This window comes from Calliphora vicina, chromosome 1 (assembly GCF_958450345.1).
Source record: "Calliphora vicina chromosome 1, idCalVici1.1, whole genome shotgun sequence".
Classification (NCBI taxonomy): Eukaryota; Metazoa; Arthropoda; class Insecta; order Diptera; family Calliphoridae; genus Calliphora; species Calliphora vicina.
Window position 1 is genome coordinate 153,301,932 of NC_088780.1, and position 19,241 is coordinate 153,321,172.

The 19,241-nt window shown below is 29.3% G+C and overlaps 1 protein-coding gene across 1 annotated transcript; it reads left to right on the top strand.

Moving 5' to 3' along the window:
• The first annotated feature begins 3,814 nt into the window (after window positions 1-3,814).
• LOC135959177 (uncharacterized) lies at window positions 3,815-18,109 on the top strand. Its single transcript, XM_065510253.1, has 4 exons — window positions 3,815-4,111; window positions 4,181-4,249; window positions 13,646-13,768; window positions 16,510-18,109. The coding sequence occupies exons 1-4, from the start codon at window positions 3,815-3,817 to the stop codon at window positions 17,902-17,904; spliced, it is 1,884 nt and encodes a 627-aa protein (XP_065366325.1). The 3' UTR covers window positions 17,905-18,109.
• Window positions 18,110-19,241: the final 1,132 nt, after the last annotated feature.

Below are 19,241 nucleotides of genomic sequence, written 5' to 3' on the forward strand. Positions count from 1 at the left end.
TAAACACATCTGTTGATTATGAAATCGTTTTTGTTAAAAAAGATACAAACGTAAACGCCAGAGATAAATTTATGTATTTTACACATTTATTATTATTTGTTGTTGTTGTCTAGAGTAAACCTCAAGTTAAGCATCAGCTATAAAACAAATAAATGCATAAATAAAATAAATTTTATGAAAATATTTAAAATCTCAGGTTGACCACAGAGTACCCTACCTTTATTTGCGATTTTAGCTGTTAAGTGCACAATGGGGCGGATGTCAAAATGTTAGGAATTCACTTAATTAACAATATTAATTGTACAATTGAATCTGGAATATTGAAAAATTAAAAAAAAATCAAATCGAAGCCAATATTAATGAAATAAAAATTCAGCTAAACCGAATGATATATGTATACTAGTCTGGAACTTATTTTGGACATTTGGATTTTGTAAAATTTCGGATTGTTTCTTTGGGTTGTATTTTACAATTTCTAGAACTTATTAACCCTTTAGTCCAAGACACCAAAGTTAGACCTCGACTATAAAAATAATATATGTATAAAACACTAGAAATTGGTTTGTTAAAATTCATATAACCATTCCGAAAAAAATATTCTGAATCCAGATTCCAATTCGAATTGAATTGATTCGTTGTTAAATTAATAATTTTCTTTTCACAGAAAAAAGAAATTCATAATTGAAATTATTTGTTTTATAAATATTATGACTCTTTTTCTCCAAACTTTTTTAATTCGGAATAAGAATATGTTCACCAAAGAATAAATGTTCATAAATTTTATAAAATTGTACATGACGCAATTTGTATGCTTTTTTACATAAATTTGTTGATTTATGTTGAAACTTTTTTCTAAACTAATTTCATTGTATTTTTTGAATTATTACTTAGTAAAATTTAACTTAAACCGTAATAAATATAATTCTATAATATGAACTAATTCCTTAATTTTTCAACGTTTTTCCGTTATACCCCAAAAATCAAATATTGAGATAAAATTTTAAAAATTAAAAAATAAATTCACATGTTTATTAGAGTTCTAAAAACTTAAGGTGGCAAATCTCGCTTTTATAGAGCTTAGCGTTAAATAAAAGATGGTGTTCAATTATAGTTTTTGTATAAGTTTTCGTACGTTTACATGAACTCGAGATGAGCTGAAAAAATATTAACTGTGGCCCAATAATGACCTCTAAATCACAACAAATGGATTTCTCTCTTCAAGATATTTTGGACTTCAAAGTCCCTACATTTTTTATTTGCATCCCTATAACTATAAATTCTGGATCGATATAGATAGCGGAGTTAATAGAGCCATGTCCGTCCGTCAATTTTAATCAACTTTACGAAGCCCTCCAATAACTTACAGACATGATTAATACGAGAGATCGTCAATAAGTCCGCGAAATTCCCGGCACTTAACTGAAATGGAAACACTGCTTCGGTCAGTTGAATCCTATCAAAATTTTAACAAGCTGCATCATTTAGCTTGTGACTTGAGGAGAATTTGGAAAAAAAAACGGAATTCGTCTGCTCATTAAGCATTATCTTTTGCAGAAAAAAACATCAATGAAATATAGGCTAAGCTCGAAAAATACTATGGGAACTCTGCACCATCAATTTAAATGGTAAAAAAATTGGTTTACTGAATTTCGTTGTGGCCGTAGAATCATGAAAGATGCCGAACATTCTGGGTGCCGAACACGATATGGTGCTGGCCGATCGATTAATTTAAAGTGCGGTAGATTGTGGAAGCCATAGGCATCTCACATGGATCAGTGTTTTCAATTTTGAATGATCACTTGTGTATGAGAAAGCTTTCCGCAAGATGGCTGCCTCGTTTGCTCACAATCAGGTGCATCCTATTTTCCAGATTTAGCTCCGATTGACTATTTCTTGTTTTCAAACCAGAAGAAATGTCTCGGCGGAAACAGATTTGATCTCAACAAGTTTTATTTTTTTTTGACGGCATAAAATATTTAAATTTTTTAATGTAAACTATTTTTTTAAGTAGAAATTTATAACCGATTATGGCCAATAGGCTAGGTTGTTGAAAATAAATAATAATAATAAAAAAAAAAAATAATTGGAGAAAAATAAAATAATTTTTTATCCAAAAACCTATATTTCATTCAAAAAAGCACGGACTTTTTGACCCACCCTTGTACTTTCATATATTTGCTATAGTCCAACTTAGTTTTCTATTTAAGCAAAAAAAAAACACTAAAAATTTTTCACCTCATTTTTATTTCACCAAGATATTTTTTCGAATTTGACAATAAATAAAGAATTTATAACGATTCAGTTATTTAGCACTTCAAATGGCGTACCCTGTATATTTAGATTTATCATAGTTTTTTTACCAAATACAAAAAACAAATTGAATTTTCTTAAATAAACAGCAGTTAAATGATTTAGGGTTGGTTTTTAGTTGAATATTGAATATTTAAGTTTAATCTACGAATATTGTTTTTGGGCATGGCAGAACAAACCAGGTACAATTATTAGAAAGTATATTCACAATTATAATTTCCCTAAAATGTCAAATACATAAAAACTTGAACAATATTAAAATTTTTCATATTCAAATTTAATTTTAAATAAATGCTTATAAAATTAGTGTTAATTTAATAAATGTTCTTTTTGAACTATGTGAAATGTAGCAGATAAAATAAAAGATTGGTGTGATGCTGGTGGGTAAATCTGAAGAAACAATATACAATTTTATTTTGCTTCGTTTCTTTTATTTATGTTTCTTGACATAACAAGGTAACTGATTGAAAGCTCTGCCTTATAATTGTACCTGGTTGATTCTGCCATGGTTTTTGGGTTGTAGATTATATTGTTTTATGTGCAATTTCAATAAGACAATATTGGCGGTTTAAGCTCCGAAAGCACAAACAGCTGATGAACATATATTTGTGTAAGAAAAATTAATCATTCCAGCGCTAACAAAGATTTTTTCTCTCAATACACATAGTCTGGATAACAAAATGTGAAGTTTTCTTACTTTGTGTATGACAATACTACGAAGTTTAAACTAGAACTCAAAAACATCAAACTAGATTAACGTTAGCTTATATTTATTTTAACATTAACTAATCTGATAACTAATTGCCACTTGATCTTTAAGTAAAAAACGCGGCCTTAACCAAACAAACATAATCTTAGTTTAAACTTAATTTAAACAAATCTTACTCTTAGAATCCAAACCTCAAATGATATTACATTTTTATATCTTAAAAGCTGTGTATACATTTGGCTTTATTATTTAATTATATCTATATTGACATTAAGACCATTTTTATATACAAATATTTAGCTAAATTAAAAACACGTTTTATATATTTAAATTAAATACGCTCCAATTTATTTTTATAAAACAATACGAAGAAATTTCTTATAAATCTGTTATTACTATATCAATCTAAATCTGATTTGTTTCAATGTTAAAACTTCACATGGCCTTTTCCTAGCGCGTAGGGCACACAGAGCAACAATTAATTGTACAAATGTGATGAAGAAAAAAAAAATCAGTTAATAATACATTTCAAAAGTTAAAGAGTTAAGAAAACAATATAAGAGAAGCACACAAAAAAAGAAACCTAGATAATAAATGAAAACAACATGAATTTTAGTATAATTTAAAAACGCGTCAATATAACACACGTCTTGACTCGGCTCAAAGCGTCTCGGATATTTTACGTTTATTTTTATTTTATGTAAACATCTATTGAAATTAAGTAAAATAAATAAAAATAAAATTTTCTACAATTAATTTTTGAAATTAATAGAAAATAATTCAAATTGCTTAATAATGATAATAGAACAAAATGATGTGGAATTAATAGCAATTAAAACTAAATCTCTACACGATTTAGATAATGAAACGAATTTCAATACCAATGCAAATCATTTTAAATTAAATAATAAATTTAATACTTTTACTAAAGATAAAGACAGTGAGTTATTCAATGATCCTGAAGAGAAGAAGGAGGAGGAGTATGACAATGATCATTATGAGTCTTCAGTGCGTTTTGTTGAGATCGATAAGTCTCCTAATGGAGCCTGTGGTTTTCACTTGACACGCAGCAAATGGGATCCATATCCTTGGGTAGACATTTCTTCTTATTGTTGTGTTTTAAAGTTTTTATTCGTTGATTTTTTTAAACTTTTTGTTTAGGTGAGTGCTGTGGATAATTTTACACCTGCAGCCAAAAGTGATTTAAAAGCCGGCGATTGTATTTTAGAGGTCAGTTTACTTAAGTACATGTATTGTATGGCTTTCTGAATGTATATTGCTGTCTATTGGCTTTTGTTTGCCAAATAAATGGCTTTGAAAAATGCATTATAAAGGGTGTTTTTTTAAGCCCTACAGAACGGGCTTATGAAACGCATTCTGGGCGTCCAATTTTGTAAAAATAAGGTCCAATGATGCCACCAGCGTGTAAGTTGCACCAAATGGTTTATTTTTTGTGGATGTATGGAGTCAATTATGGATCGGTCTCATATGTTGCACGTCCGATTTTAAAGTAAATTTGGATAATTTGGTTTGCCAGAGTATACTGATCATAAATATCAAAACGTGACAGTTTGTTTGACAGTTAAACCAATCGTAAGTTCTATTGTGCTTTAAAAAATACCCTTTGTTTGCTTTGATATGCTGTTTGTATTGCAAATTCACATTCAGTTTGCCACATTTTTTTTTATTTGTTTGATTTTGGCTTTGTGTCAATGATTCGTCATTCTATTTGTATCACGTTGAAGTACTAATTTTGGAAACAATAATTCTTTTTTTATATATTTGTTCAATTGTTATGGTTTTATTCATGTACTGCGTTTCATTTAAATGACTGGCAGTGAAGACAAACACAACATTTTTAGGCTGAATTTATTTATTTGCAATTTTGTTTACATATTTTAAATATAAAAAATATATTTTTCCATATTTAAAATTTTATAAATTTTTAAAATTTTTAGCTTTTATTTTGAAACATTTACAATATGAACTGAACTATGAACTTTTCCCATCTTTCTGGCATCATATGGATTCCGAGCCAAAAGAACTGCCCATCTGTTGAATCAAGCCAATTTCGGAACTCAGAGTGATCGTTCTGCACGATCGAAACAAATAGTAACAAATTTAACTCTCCTCTTCTCACCAGTCTCTGCACTAGTACATTATGAACAAATTTGGCCCAAATTAGGTGTGAGCAATTAATTCTACCATATTAATGTGTATTTACTTATGCTTACAAACGAAATCAATTTAATTTGAAATAAAATATTGTAACATCACCAGAGACACACAATGAACCTCATCAAAAAAAAGCAACAACAATTTATTATATTTATTATTTATGTATTACAAATTCGCTAATGTGGAAAATTATGAAAATTAAAACAAATAAATATTCATTATAAGCAGAATTAGCAGCAGTAGCAGCTGCATAAATTTATGTGATTGTTTGAACGTATTAGTATTGCAATTATAATTGTAATGATAATTATAATGAGTGTATGCGTGTGTTGTAAGTAAATCGTATAAAACTATCATCATCATTGTAGAGTAGTAACCAACGAAGCGTTATGGTGTTAAAATTAATAATCATATGGAGATAAATTTATTTATGAGAGTGTTTGTGGGGCATGTTAGAAAAGTAACACGTAAATGCCTACACACATTCACACTTATAAACTCAATTGCACAGGTACACAGGTATATATAAGTGGGTATGTATGCACACAATGTGCAACAAATCAATCAATATCAATATACATAAATAAATACTTATGCATATTTATGTACAGTGTCGCGCAAAACATATTGGACAAAAATAGCTTCTATATTATTCCTAATTGCTTGTTTCAATTGTTATCAAAATTCACCGTTAATTCCATAACCCATTCCCAACATATAATTCTTTAGCTTCATTTAAAGTCATTTATTTGAATAGAATTAACTTTTGAATTAATTCCTAATAAAATTCATTCAACTTTTGAATAATTAAATTTTTGTTAAACCAAAACTAATACAAATTTGCCCAATTCAGAATTGTATGTCATAAATATTTTTCAAACTAATTTTTCGAAACAAAAACAAAGCATTAATAAAACAAGTAAGAGAGCTATATTAGGCTGTGCCGAATCTTATATAGCCTTCACCAAATTATACTTTAAAATAAAAATTTTAAATATTTTTAGGTGAACAAAATTTATTTTTTTCCTAAATTGTTTTTTTCATTTTTTGGAAAAAAAATTTTTTCGAATTGTTATTTTAATTTTATGTAATTTAGATTTTTTTTTTTAAATTTAAAAAAAAAAATTTTCCAAAGGCCTTTGAAATATCTATCATTAAATATCCATATTGTCTATATTAATGACTTAGTAATCCAGATATAGGTCAAAAATCGAGGTTGTCCTGGTTTTTTCCTCATATCTCAGCCATTTGTGAACCGATTTTGCTGATTTTAAATAGTAAACTTCTCGAAAGTATGTCTGACAGAATTATTGAAGATTTGGATCCCGAATATATCTGGGGTCTTCAGAAAATTGATTTCAACAGACAGACATGGCTTAATCGACTCCGCTATCTATAAGGATTCAGAATATATATACTTTATAGGGTCGGAATATTGTGGAAATTACAAACGGAATGACAAAATTATATATACCCTTCTAACGAAGGTGAAGAGTATAAAAAATTACAACATACAACGCTACGACACCAATTGTGATTTGGGCAATTATATTAAAATATATTTTCTTCCTTCAATATTGTTTCGTTGTTTTGCTCTTAATTAGAGGGTATAAATTAGGAGTGCCAGTTTTATTTTTACAAAAAGCAGGGCAATTTAAAAATATGTGAAAAATGGCGGTATTTTCAAAACTTAAACAGGACAAAATATAATAAATTATACCTCAACTATCTTAAAACTATAATCTAAATCTTATAATAGAGTTAAATTAAAGAAAATTTCGTCCTGTATAAAAAATTTATTCAAAGTATTGGCCATTGTTAGCTATGGCGTTTTCCCATATTTCTGGCAACATATGGATTCCGAGCCAAAAGAATTGCACATCTTTTGAGGCCAAGAACGAATCAAGCCAATATCGGATACTCTGTTCCCAAGTGAATCGTTCTGCTTTAATCGAAACAAATAGTAGTCCGAAGGGGCAATTTTTGGACTATAAAGCGGATGAAGCAAAACTTCCTAACCACTTTTTTTTAAATAGTTTTAACAGGTACTGCACCATTTCAGACATAAAAAATCGTCTTTCAAGATGTCTCGGCTTCAATTCGTATTTCCCTGCTTTTAGATGAATCCTGCTTCCTGCAAACGTATTGAAATTGCTGATTGAGTAGCTCCCAATGATTTCGCAAGCTCTTGTTGCAACTACCTTCATTGAGTAATGCCTCCAATTCATGGATTTCAAACCACTTCAGAACCGAACAAACCATCTATCGCACATTGAAACCGATGGAACACATTCATCATAAACTTTTCTGAGTAATCGGTGTGCTTCAGCGGCACTTTTTTCAAATTAAAGAAGTAAAGCAAAACATCCCGCATATGACGCTTACTTGGCACAAAATTCGATATTTACGAAGTAAAACGAAATTTTATATGCGGGAAGTTTAAATTTACGACCTGTATTTTAGTCACGGACAGGGATGCCAAGTACTTTTTATGGCTGTCCCCAACCAAAATTAAAAATGTCCCCAAATATTATTTTTCTTGATATTTTTACAAAAACTAAACTTCATGTTAAAATATTAAAATGTTCTTTCAAACCATAATTCTTATGAATTAGTCAAAGTTTCTTATAAAAATATTAATTCCAATTGGTTGATCATTTTTATCCACTGCATCTCGTAACACATGGAGCTGAGAATAACCGATTATAAATTCCATCTAAATTTGTTTTGATCTGCACATAAAATTCCACAATTAGAAAATTTTTGAAGATACTGATTTGGATTTAAAGATTGTATCATATTATGATACGTATGTACATTAAATAACATTAAACGTCTCCATTTTCAATTCAAAGAACATGAAATAAAGTTCAAATATTGGTATCTTATTACCGAAAAAACCTATCCGAAATAATTTATCCCCATAAAATCTCCGAAAGATTTTAATATATCCCCAATACAATCCCTAGTCCCCAAAAGAAATTTTCTGTCCCCAAAATCCTTACAAAATCCCCATCTTTGGGGACAAATCCCCAACACTGGCAAGCCTGGTCACGGACTAAAAAACCGAAATTCAGCAATAAAATTACCTTTAAGGAAGACTTAACATGTCATGGAGTGGCCATCTCGTATAATTCTAATGTTTATTAACTTTTTATTAAATTCTTTAATAAAATCTAGCCCTAAAGCAAAAATATCTTAAGTGCATAACAACAAACTTTACAGAAGAAGCTTTTTTGTGTTTGTTTACATATTTTAATTCAATGTTTTAATATGGGCGATGTGCATTTACGCTAAAATTATATTTGGTATACCCCTATGAAATTTCAACAAATTTTATAAACGAAGCCAAATTTTCGATTTACATTAATAAATAAAATTCGAATGTATTGTTAATTAAGATATTTTCGCTATTAGGGCTCGATTGTTTCTACTTTATTTATAATTGGAAAATAAGTTATAATGCGAATTCTGTTCAATATGTTTTGACCGATAGTGTATGTACATTTGTATTATATATTATGTGTTTCATAAATTTTGATTATTTATTATTTTCTATAAATGCCCTGTAGTTTTAAGTATATTTAGCTAAAAATGCTACTAAAATACCTTTGAATCCACTGGTATCCTTTTAATTTTTCGTTTTAAAGAACTTTTCCACGACTTTCTTTTTGATTTTTTCAGAAAAGCTAACTATTGCCTCTCCCACAATGACAATTTTTAATGCATTCATAATTCAAAATCGTACCAAATACAATATTAATGGTAACAAATTCGTCAACATAAAACTCTAGTTACATGAACTGCAGGATGTGTATTTCTACATAAATTTACTTATACAAAATAACTTACATGCGTATAAATAAAATTAACATATTTATTAATTAATTTGATATGTATGTGTGTGCGTAAAAGTGATAATTATTTTTAATTAATAATTATAAATGGATGTCATATTTTAGTGAGATGCAAAAATAATGAATATTAAATGAGGTCACGTCACAAAAAATTGTGTTTTTTTTTTCTTAAATTATTATCACATGGTGCTAATTTTCTGCTTAAATTTATTTATTTATTATTTTTATTTAAATAAAGCAAAGTAAATATTTATGTTGATGATACAAAAATTAAAATTTAATACTTTATTAAGCCTTTAATATTCGGACTTAACACATGTACTTAACACATAAGTTTCATTTAACCACAAGTTAACTCACAATGCGTTAGTTAATTCTTTGCCTTTTTCTCTCTACAATGTTGGTTTATTTGTGCATCAGCTTTGACTGACCAATAATTCAGTTCAATATTTATCGAGTAGAAGTCAGTTGTAAGAAAAACAATTAAGAGTGTTATATTCGGCTATGCCGAGTCTTATATATCCACCAACAATATGTCACAATAAAATATGTCTCTGGTATATTATCGACCAATCCTCACAAGGTATAAAGATTAAGGTTAATATAAAACGTGTTTATGTCCAATTTCATCAAGATGTTGATTATTAAAAGACAATTATGAATGCTCAAGTCATTTTCTAAGGCGGATCTTATATGGGAACTATTGACAATTTTCCCCATAATTTACAGTATAATTTCAGAATACTTAGAACAAATTTATACAAAATTTCATGAGGAATGTCGCATAATAAAAATAATTATGAATTCTCATGACAGTAATCCGTTGGGACATTTGTATTGATGCTACGCGCAGAGAAAAAACATGGTTCGACATGGTTACGACAACTATACTATGTTCTTTGTAACAATATATTGTTGTCATAAACATATAATTGGTGTTTTAATTTAATTTCAATCATATTTTAGTTAGTGTAAACGTTTATATTTTTATCGCAATTATAAATATGAATATGGTTTTCAGACAACTAAATAATGATAAATATGTAAACATATTATTATGTACGTCCATTAAATGTTAAGTTTTTATACGCGTAGTCATAATATGTTTAAGATGTAAACAGAATGTGTTTACAACAACTAAATAATAATAAATAGGTAAACATATTATATTATGTTGTCATAATATGTTTAAGAAGCAAACAAAATATATTTACTTTTAATAGACTTTTTACCCACCATTTGTGAGTGTTGGTGTTTGTCTAAGATATGTTATTTTTACAAGTAAATTTTGAGTGTCTGTAATTCTCATTCGCTCTATTATTCGTATATTATCTTTAACTTTGCTAGAGCGAATAGCAATAAATTTCAATTTATTAATAATATTTTAATTGGGAATTTAGTACTTTAAAACTAAAACCTATTAAAATCAAATTTTGTATTTCTAAAAATAAATTTTAATAATAATATGATTACTTTAGATCATAATATGATTTAATTGGGTCATAAATATGATTACTTTGTGTCATATTAAGATTTATTTATATCATAATATATTTATTTCAGACCATGTTATGATTAATTTGTATCATAATTTGATTATTTCAGAACATATTATGATATTTAATGATACTAATAATGATCATAATATGTTTCGTACTACAAGCATTAATCTGATCCACAACCATGTTTTTTCTCTGCGTGTAGGTGAAATCATGGACCGACATTGGCGATTTTCAATACCAAACAAACCTTATCAACTGAGAGTATTTGTAACTCCTTTCATTTTCAAAAGACAGACGGACGACATAGTTAGATCGGCAATTTTTTGGTTCTACCACCAATATTTCGAAATGGCAAAACCAATATACCCCTTATCCTTTTTGATGGTGGGTATAATAAATAGCTCATCTGCATAATTTTTGAATTACTTTAAATGTCAGTTGTAAATGAATTAGCAATAATTTATCCTAATTGTGAGTTAGCTCATAAAAGTGCGAATCACGGGTTTAACATGCAATTTTTGTATTTTAATTTTGTGTTCTAATACTGAATGTGTTAAAATTATATATCGACTATTAAACTGTTTTGATTTGAAGCAAATGTGTTTATTTTATTATTATTATTTGTATGTTCTAAATCACACGTCATTTCTTAATGACTACTACACCGTAATTAGCACTCATTTTCCGCATATTAACAGCATTAAAGGAATAATTTCTCAAGTACTATTGTTAAGATTATGAATTTAAGCTTCATGGCGAAAGATGTGAGACAAAACTTGTCACGTAATACGTTTTATGGCGGGTAATTTTAATAATATAAACAGTTTTCTTTTCAAATTTATAAGGGAGCTATGACTAATTATTAGGGTATTCAATCGATTAACCGTTAATCGGTTAACCGATTAATTTTGGACGGTTAACTGTTCGAATAATTTAAAATTGCCGATTTTCAAATAACAAATAAACCGATTAATTTGTGTCGATTAACCGATTAACCGAAATTCCTTATTTTGCACTTTAACTTAGTTTTTTGTATTTATTTTTCCGTTTCCGTTTCAATTCTAATACATATACAAAATTCAAATTAAAATTACATATTTTTTCAAACATCCAAGAAACATGTTTAGTTAGTATAACAACTGACATATTTATTATACATGTATTTCAAACTTTGTTCGAAATACAGAACTTATCGAAACTATTAAAAGTATTCAAAATCTAAAACAATTCAAAAAGTACTCTAATGGTATAATGAAGGATTTCATATGCTTAGAAAAAATTAAAAAAGAAATGAGATATTGGATATTCTTTATCATGCTTTCGATACAATCTAAAGAAAAAAATCTTTTAAAAGGAAAACATTTAAATTATATCCTTTTTTTAAAAGATTATTTGATCTCACTAAAGTACTAAAAAAACTCACATGTGTATACAAAAAGGATCTTAAATACCATATTTGCTATTATATTTTGGTTGAATTGTTATGTTTTGTTAGTTTTTTATGTTTTTGTACACAAAATTCGTGGTGGTATTTTGAATTTAAAATTCAAATAGAAATTATTCGATTAATCGAATAATTTAAAATTTATGTACAAGGTTTGCAGGCACGGACGGACATCGCTTAATCGACTCAGAAAGTGATGGATATACTTTAAGGTGGGTGTATAACCTTCACCCCACTATGGTGAAGGGTAGTTGATTTCAACATACAGACGGGCATGGCTATATCGACTCCGCTATATAATAACTATCCAAAATCGTAAATGAAAAATGTACTAGAATTGTAAAAAAATATTAAAAATACGACTTAATTTCTTCAAAAATTGCAATGTTTTTCTTATTTTTTTTTACCTTAACCTATGACAATCCATTACTCACTATTTTGCTTATTTTGTTAATAAAAAAAATCAGAATGCTTGTGAAAAAACATTTACATTCTTTACATATTTGTGAAGGAAATGTCAAAAAACCAACTGCACATTTGAAAAACTGTTTATTTCATTTTTCCGTATCTACTAAATTCTTTGCTAATGACTTCCACCACATTTTTATTTTTTATTTTTTTTTGTTCAAAAAATAACTTGTATTGTAAATAGAAAAATAAACAAGGTCAAGTTCAAAATTAAATACAAAATGTTAAATGTTAATAACTAAATACCTATGTACCTATGGTGGTTTTTATGAATAGAAATGTGTAAACTACAACAAAGTGTACGGATATACTTACACTCAAATGCATTTACAAAACATCACAAAAATACACCAATTCAAAAACACTGAAATCCAGTTTTAATATACTAAATTGTGGGGGTAATATAACTGCTTACAAAATCATTCGATTTAAGAAAAACGCTAAGTTAGTAACAGTGTTAAAAGAAACATGTTGCTGAACTCTAGAAATAATTGCTTTGCTCAAGAGAGCTAATAACAACGACAACCGTTAACTTTGTTGTGGTTATGTTAACATACAATTGTGTGTATGTTAACATTAAATCGAGGTTGGTAATAACGTTATTTGCTGATAATAGTGTTTGACATTTACTTTGATAATGTTAAATTAACATTAAAAGTTGTGTTTTCGTAACATAGGAAAATATGAATGAGTCTGTAAAATAGTTATTTTTGTGCGCATTTTTGTTCGCAGTTACAAATATTGTACGGTATATAATTCTATATATATTTGAATGGATGATGTTTAACATTTTTAGTGGTTTATAATTTATTGACAACTTTTCAATATGTTTTATTTTTTCTTTATAAACTTACACATACATTCAGCCAAAAATAGTTTGTGGTGCACGTCATTTTAGGATTTTTTTCTTAGTTTTTTCTATTGATGTAAGAAATGCATTAACTATACTACTAGCAAAAACATTATTTTTTTTCGTTTTCCGTTGCATTTTAAAAAGTTCACTTCACTCTTGTATATTTTAATACCACTTTTGGCAGGACATGTTTTTGATACTTTTACTTACCTGTTTTATTTTTATATTTTTTTTTTTTTGGAAGAGAACTTCTTTTACTTGTTGTTATTTTTTTGTGATTTTCATTTCAGTTTTATATATTTTTTGTGCATCTTTCCTTGACAGGTTAATGGCTGTGATGTATTGGGTTTGCGTATCACGGAAATTGCAAAATTGGTAAAATCCTCACAACATCAAGTCACGTTATTACTCTGGAGTACCAACTGTAATACTAAATGTGATGAAGAGGTAAGAAAAAAAACACGATGTTATATATACTATAATAAACTATTATTTCTTGCACTATAAGAATAAATATGAGTATGTCAAGACCGATCAAGAAGATAGCCTACGTAAAATTAAGACTAGGCCTGGGTAATTTACTTCGAAAAGCTTTTGAATGATGATTTATTTTAATTCACTTAGGATCAAATGAGAGAAGAATTTTCATAAAAAATTATAAATAAAATAAATAGAAAAATTACACTGCCCAACAGCATTTTTGGAACAGAATAGCGACAATATTATAAGGTAAATGACTTCCGTAAAATTCATAAATGCGTGTAATTTTTTATAGGGATGAGATAACTGTTAGCAAGTTGCTTTTATAGTAGTCGATTTTTCATCTGCATATCTAACAAGTATGAAAGTATGGTCGGTCAAGCCCGACCATATAATACCCTACACCAAGTAAATGAGTAAAAACATTTTTCTTTTAAAATATCAATAATTTATATTTTTGAGTGATTTTCGGAAGTGGGCCTTAATGAGAGCTATGACCAATTATGGACCGATCACCATAAAATTAGGTCGTGTGATTTATGTCTATATTAAAGTTAACTATGTTGAATTTTGTGTGTATACCAAAATTTTTAAGCGATTTATGCACGTTAAAGTGATTTTCGGAAGCGGGTCTATATGGGAGCTATGACTAATTATGGACCGATCGTAACAAAATTTGGTGACATGAATTTTGTATATATAAAACTTATTTGGAGCGAAATTTGTGTAGATACATATATAAATTAAACATTTATGAACGATAAAGTCCAATTTCGAGGGGACATTTATGGGGGCTAGGTGAAATAATGGACCGATTTCAGCCAGTTTCAATAGGCTTGGTCCTTGGGCCGAAAAAGTAATATGTACCAAATTTGATCGAAATATCTTCAAAATTGCGACCTGTACTCTGCGCACAAGGTTTACATGGACAGCCAGCCAACCAGACGGACGGACGGACGGACGGACGGACATCGTTTAATCGACTCAGAAAGTGATTCTAAGTCGATCGGTATAAAGGTGGGTGTTAGACTAATATTTTTGGGCGTTACAAACATTTGCACAAACGCATAATACCCTCCCCACTATGGTGGTGTAGGGTATAAAAAACTAAAAAGAGATCGAGCTAAATTAAAAAAAATAAATAAATAAACCTAAATAACTCTTGACCTAAAAGTGATAACCTACATATGTACACATATCTTTTATAGATCTTGTCTAGGACTATTAATATTTTAAATACCAGCTCATTCGGATTATAAATAGATTTTTGCGATTTTTTTTTAAATGTGAGACCAACTTGTGGTATCTTTGGATACCCCCACTGAAATTTTCCTGCAAACAGTTTCGTAGAATATTTAATCCTTAAATGTCCTGTTTGCAAGGACTTTTAATTTTTTCGAAAAAAAGTGTTAAATTGACTCCTAAATTGAGGAGATAGAGGGTTGAGATCTTCCACAATAACAATCCCCATAAAATTCCACAATATAACTCTGACAATAAGGATTTTCGTAGACATTAACTTACAATATTTTTTTCAGTTTGTATAATGCTCCCTTCGATCAAAAAATGAAAACTTTGACCCACTGTAAAAAAACAATTCAGACCAGCTGGACTATATTCTACAAAAATGATCTTAACATGCCCTTTCAGAATTATAGGGTCGCTGTTCTGTTCCAATCAAAAAGTCTCAATTTGAAATGTTTGTTTTTTAACAAAATGTTCCTTGTTTGCGAGGCTCACAGTTTTGAATATCGAGATTTGGGAGACCCCACAATTCCCAAAATTCTTGCAATATTCAATAATAACTACTGATGAATTGAAATATTATATTTTTCAGCTCTTTATTTATTTGACCATGTCCTTTTTTGCGAAGATCAGATACTACCAACTAGACATATTTTTGAGGTAAATTTAAAATTTGACAAAATTTTTTCTAAATGCACATATGTCGCTGAAATAATAAAATTAAAGCCTGTTTTGTATGTCTGAATAAGTTCTCAATTACTTTGTACAGGACATTTTGTTTCTAAAAATATTAAAAATCAAATTTTTGGGATTTCGCTTAGTTTTTTTTGGGAATTGTTGATTTTTTAATAACAAATATAAAACTATTTTCCAATATGATATTTTGAACCAAAAAGTTTTTATAAATGAGAAAAAATATTTTAAAAATTTATAAGTAAATAATTTATTGAATAATAAAAAAATTGTATTTGAAAGAAATTTAGCTAAAAACATTTTTGCGGTAAAAAAACAAAAAAAAATAGTTTATAAATGCGAAAATCTCTTAATGGTAATTTGGTAGACATTGAATATTCGATTCCATATATACAACAACCTTTCGGATCGAATCAAAAACATGAAATTAGGATCGTTTTAAATTTTGCCTATACCCGAGGTTTGGGGCATACTGTTCCCGCTCACCGATATTGTAATAGGCCCAAATTTAAAACCAGCCACTTCCCTAGTCAATGGAAGTAGTCGCAATTTTTTTAATTCCTCCACTGTGAATCATACGATAACAACAAACTCATCTTACTTTCTCTACAAGTATAGGGTACAAAATTGAGGAAATGTAACAGAAAAAAAGAGCATTTTTCCTGTTCTTATACATATTTGTTTTTAAAATCTATGTACATGACAAAAAGTCATAAACTATTATGATGTTTTTTTTTTTTTGATTTTCTCTCCCCAAACAATTTCTTTAGAGTTTATGTGCGGCACCCATGCCACGTTCGTTGCAAAGACTATCGCTGGTGGTGCAAACGGTTTTAAGTTTAATCGAATGCCCCGTTTGTCTGGACACGATAACACCACCCGCAATGCAATGTCAAAATGGTCATTTGCTGTGTGTCAATTGTCGTATACATGCTGAAAAGTGTCCAGTGTGCCGGGATCGTTATTATCCAAGACCGGCTTTAATTGCTGAACAAATACAGTCGGCCATTACAAGTGCTTTCAATTTATGTCGCAATGAAGATAAAGTGCGTCAGAAAATCTTTGGACGGCACAACAGACAACGACAGATGGTTAAGACAACATTGGAATGTTTGCAGCAAAAGCAACAAAATCAACATCCACTACATAAATCCTTAACGGCAGACACACAACAACATGGTTGTGAAAAATCTCTAGATGTAAAAACTGCAACTGCAACTACAACAATCAATAGAAAATGTGATAGAAAAGTAACAGACAAGTTTTTCAAATGTAGCAGTGGCAACCGAACAACATGCAATAAATTTTTAACAAAACTTTTAAACTCCAAAGCATATTCAATGGAAAATCTAACAAATGGCCATAATAATAATAACAATAGTGCAACAACAGCAAGAACAACTAACACTAACAACAATTTCAACACTTGCCATACAACGATAACGTCTGCAATATCTCAACCTCAATTGTTTGCCATGCAACAACAGCCAAACAGCTCACACAAACACGAGGGTGAATACAGAGCTACACAGCAACAGCAGACATCATCACCATTATCATCATCAGTAACAAACACAAATCAATTTAACGATTTTCCCAGAAATGTTGCAAGAAATCATCACTACTTGTTGACACACAAAACTCCCCATCTTAATGCTATTGAAAATGATTTGAACATAAATTCAAAACTGTGTTGCAAGCAAATGCCCAACAATAAAATGAAACATTTTTCATTATCATCGGATACAGATTTAACGAGAACCAAAGAAAGTATAACATGTCTTTTGGAATCACCCAGCATATTTATGAATGGCACAAATAAAAGGCCCTGTCCACCAGCAGTATGTGAAACATCATATGCCACAATACCCAGAGCCATAAAAGTGAGAGAGAAACATTTTATACAACGGACCATGTGTCAAAATGATGTAGTACTACATGGAACCAACAAAGAGACGACGTCTTCGGCATTGGCAACAAATTTTCCCAAATCACACAGTTCATCAATGACATCTTTAAATTTAAGTTTAACAATGTCTTCATCAGCTACTCCTTCTACTGGCTGTTGTTCTTCTTACTGCTGTAGTTGTTCGGCTTCATCGTCTTCTTCAGTAACTCAAAACTGTCAGTCTTCATTGTCAGCATCAACATCAGCAGCACATTAAAGCAACGTCTTGTACATCATCTTTATACGTTTAATCATCATCAGCATCATCAGTATCAATGAAGGAAGCAGTAACAGCACCACAAGCATTATTTCTACAAGAAAATCTGACTAATTTTCTTCATCACCTGTTGCTGGCTGTTTATCTTTCCATCATCACTGGCAACAGCACCACTATACACAAACTTACTTATTATAGTATAGTACTTGTAGTAGCATCTTTATTACTCAAATTCAAATCTTGGACTTTATTGTATCAACAAAATGTCATATAAAAATTATTGTAAGATTAATAAGGATATGTACTTAACGCTTCATCGTTAAAGGAGACAAACAGAAGATATTGTATGAATAATTGGTAAGTTCTGTTAATTGAGTATTTACAATTTTTTTTGCACATTATTATACATATCATTTCATTTATCTTCCATATTTTCATGCATTTCATTTATTAATAACAAATAGTTGTTGAGTTTAATGAATTTGATTTAATTAGTTCACAATAAGAAGGCATGCTTCCTACTAAAATTTTAATTTCAAGGGCAAAATAATGTCTTCTAAGAAAAAAATAAAAATTATGGAAATCGTATTTGTATACCTTTGTATATTTTTTGTATACCCAGAATTTCTACATCTTTCTTTGACAAATCGTTTGTTGTGTGAATAGCTAGGCTGTGGAATATTTTACCTTATTCCTTGCGTATTTTTTCTCAATCTAATAATGTTTTAGAATTTTTATCTAGTGCTACTCATTGATGAATTTCTTGCTATTTTAAGTTCTCTAACAGTTTTGCACTGATGGGACCCACTTAGGATTATTTTGATTTTCTAATTTCTAAAATCGATCTGACGAGAAAGATTTATATATGGGGGATTTCATGTCAAGTGAACAAATTTTTGAAACTGATGTCTTCCGATCTCGATAAAATTTGCACCAAGGTTAGACCTAATAGATAGTAATTAGAAACAATTTTTCAACCACGTAACTTATTATCTACTGCTCTTAACAAAATTTGTCGCAAATAGTTTAGATAGCTTTCGAAAAAAAATCACACATTTTTATACCCTACACCACCATGGTGGGGAGCGTATTATGCGTTTGTGCAAAGGTTTTTTGTAACGCCCAAAAATATTAGTCTAACACCCACCTTAAAGTATACCGATCGACTTAGAATCACTTTTTGAGTCGGCTGGCTGGCTGTCCATGTAAACTTTGTGCGCAGAGTACAGGTCGCAATTTTGAAGATATTTCGATCAAATTTGTTACATATTATCGGCCCAAGGACCAAGCCTATTGAAACTGGCTGAAATCGGTCCATTATTTCACCTAGCACCCAT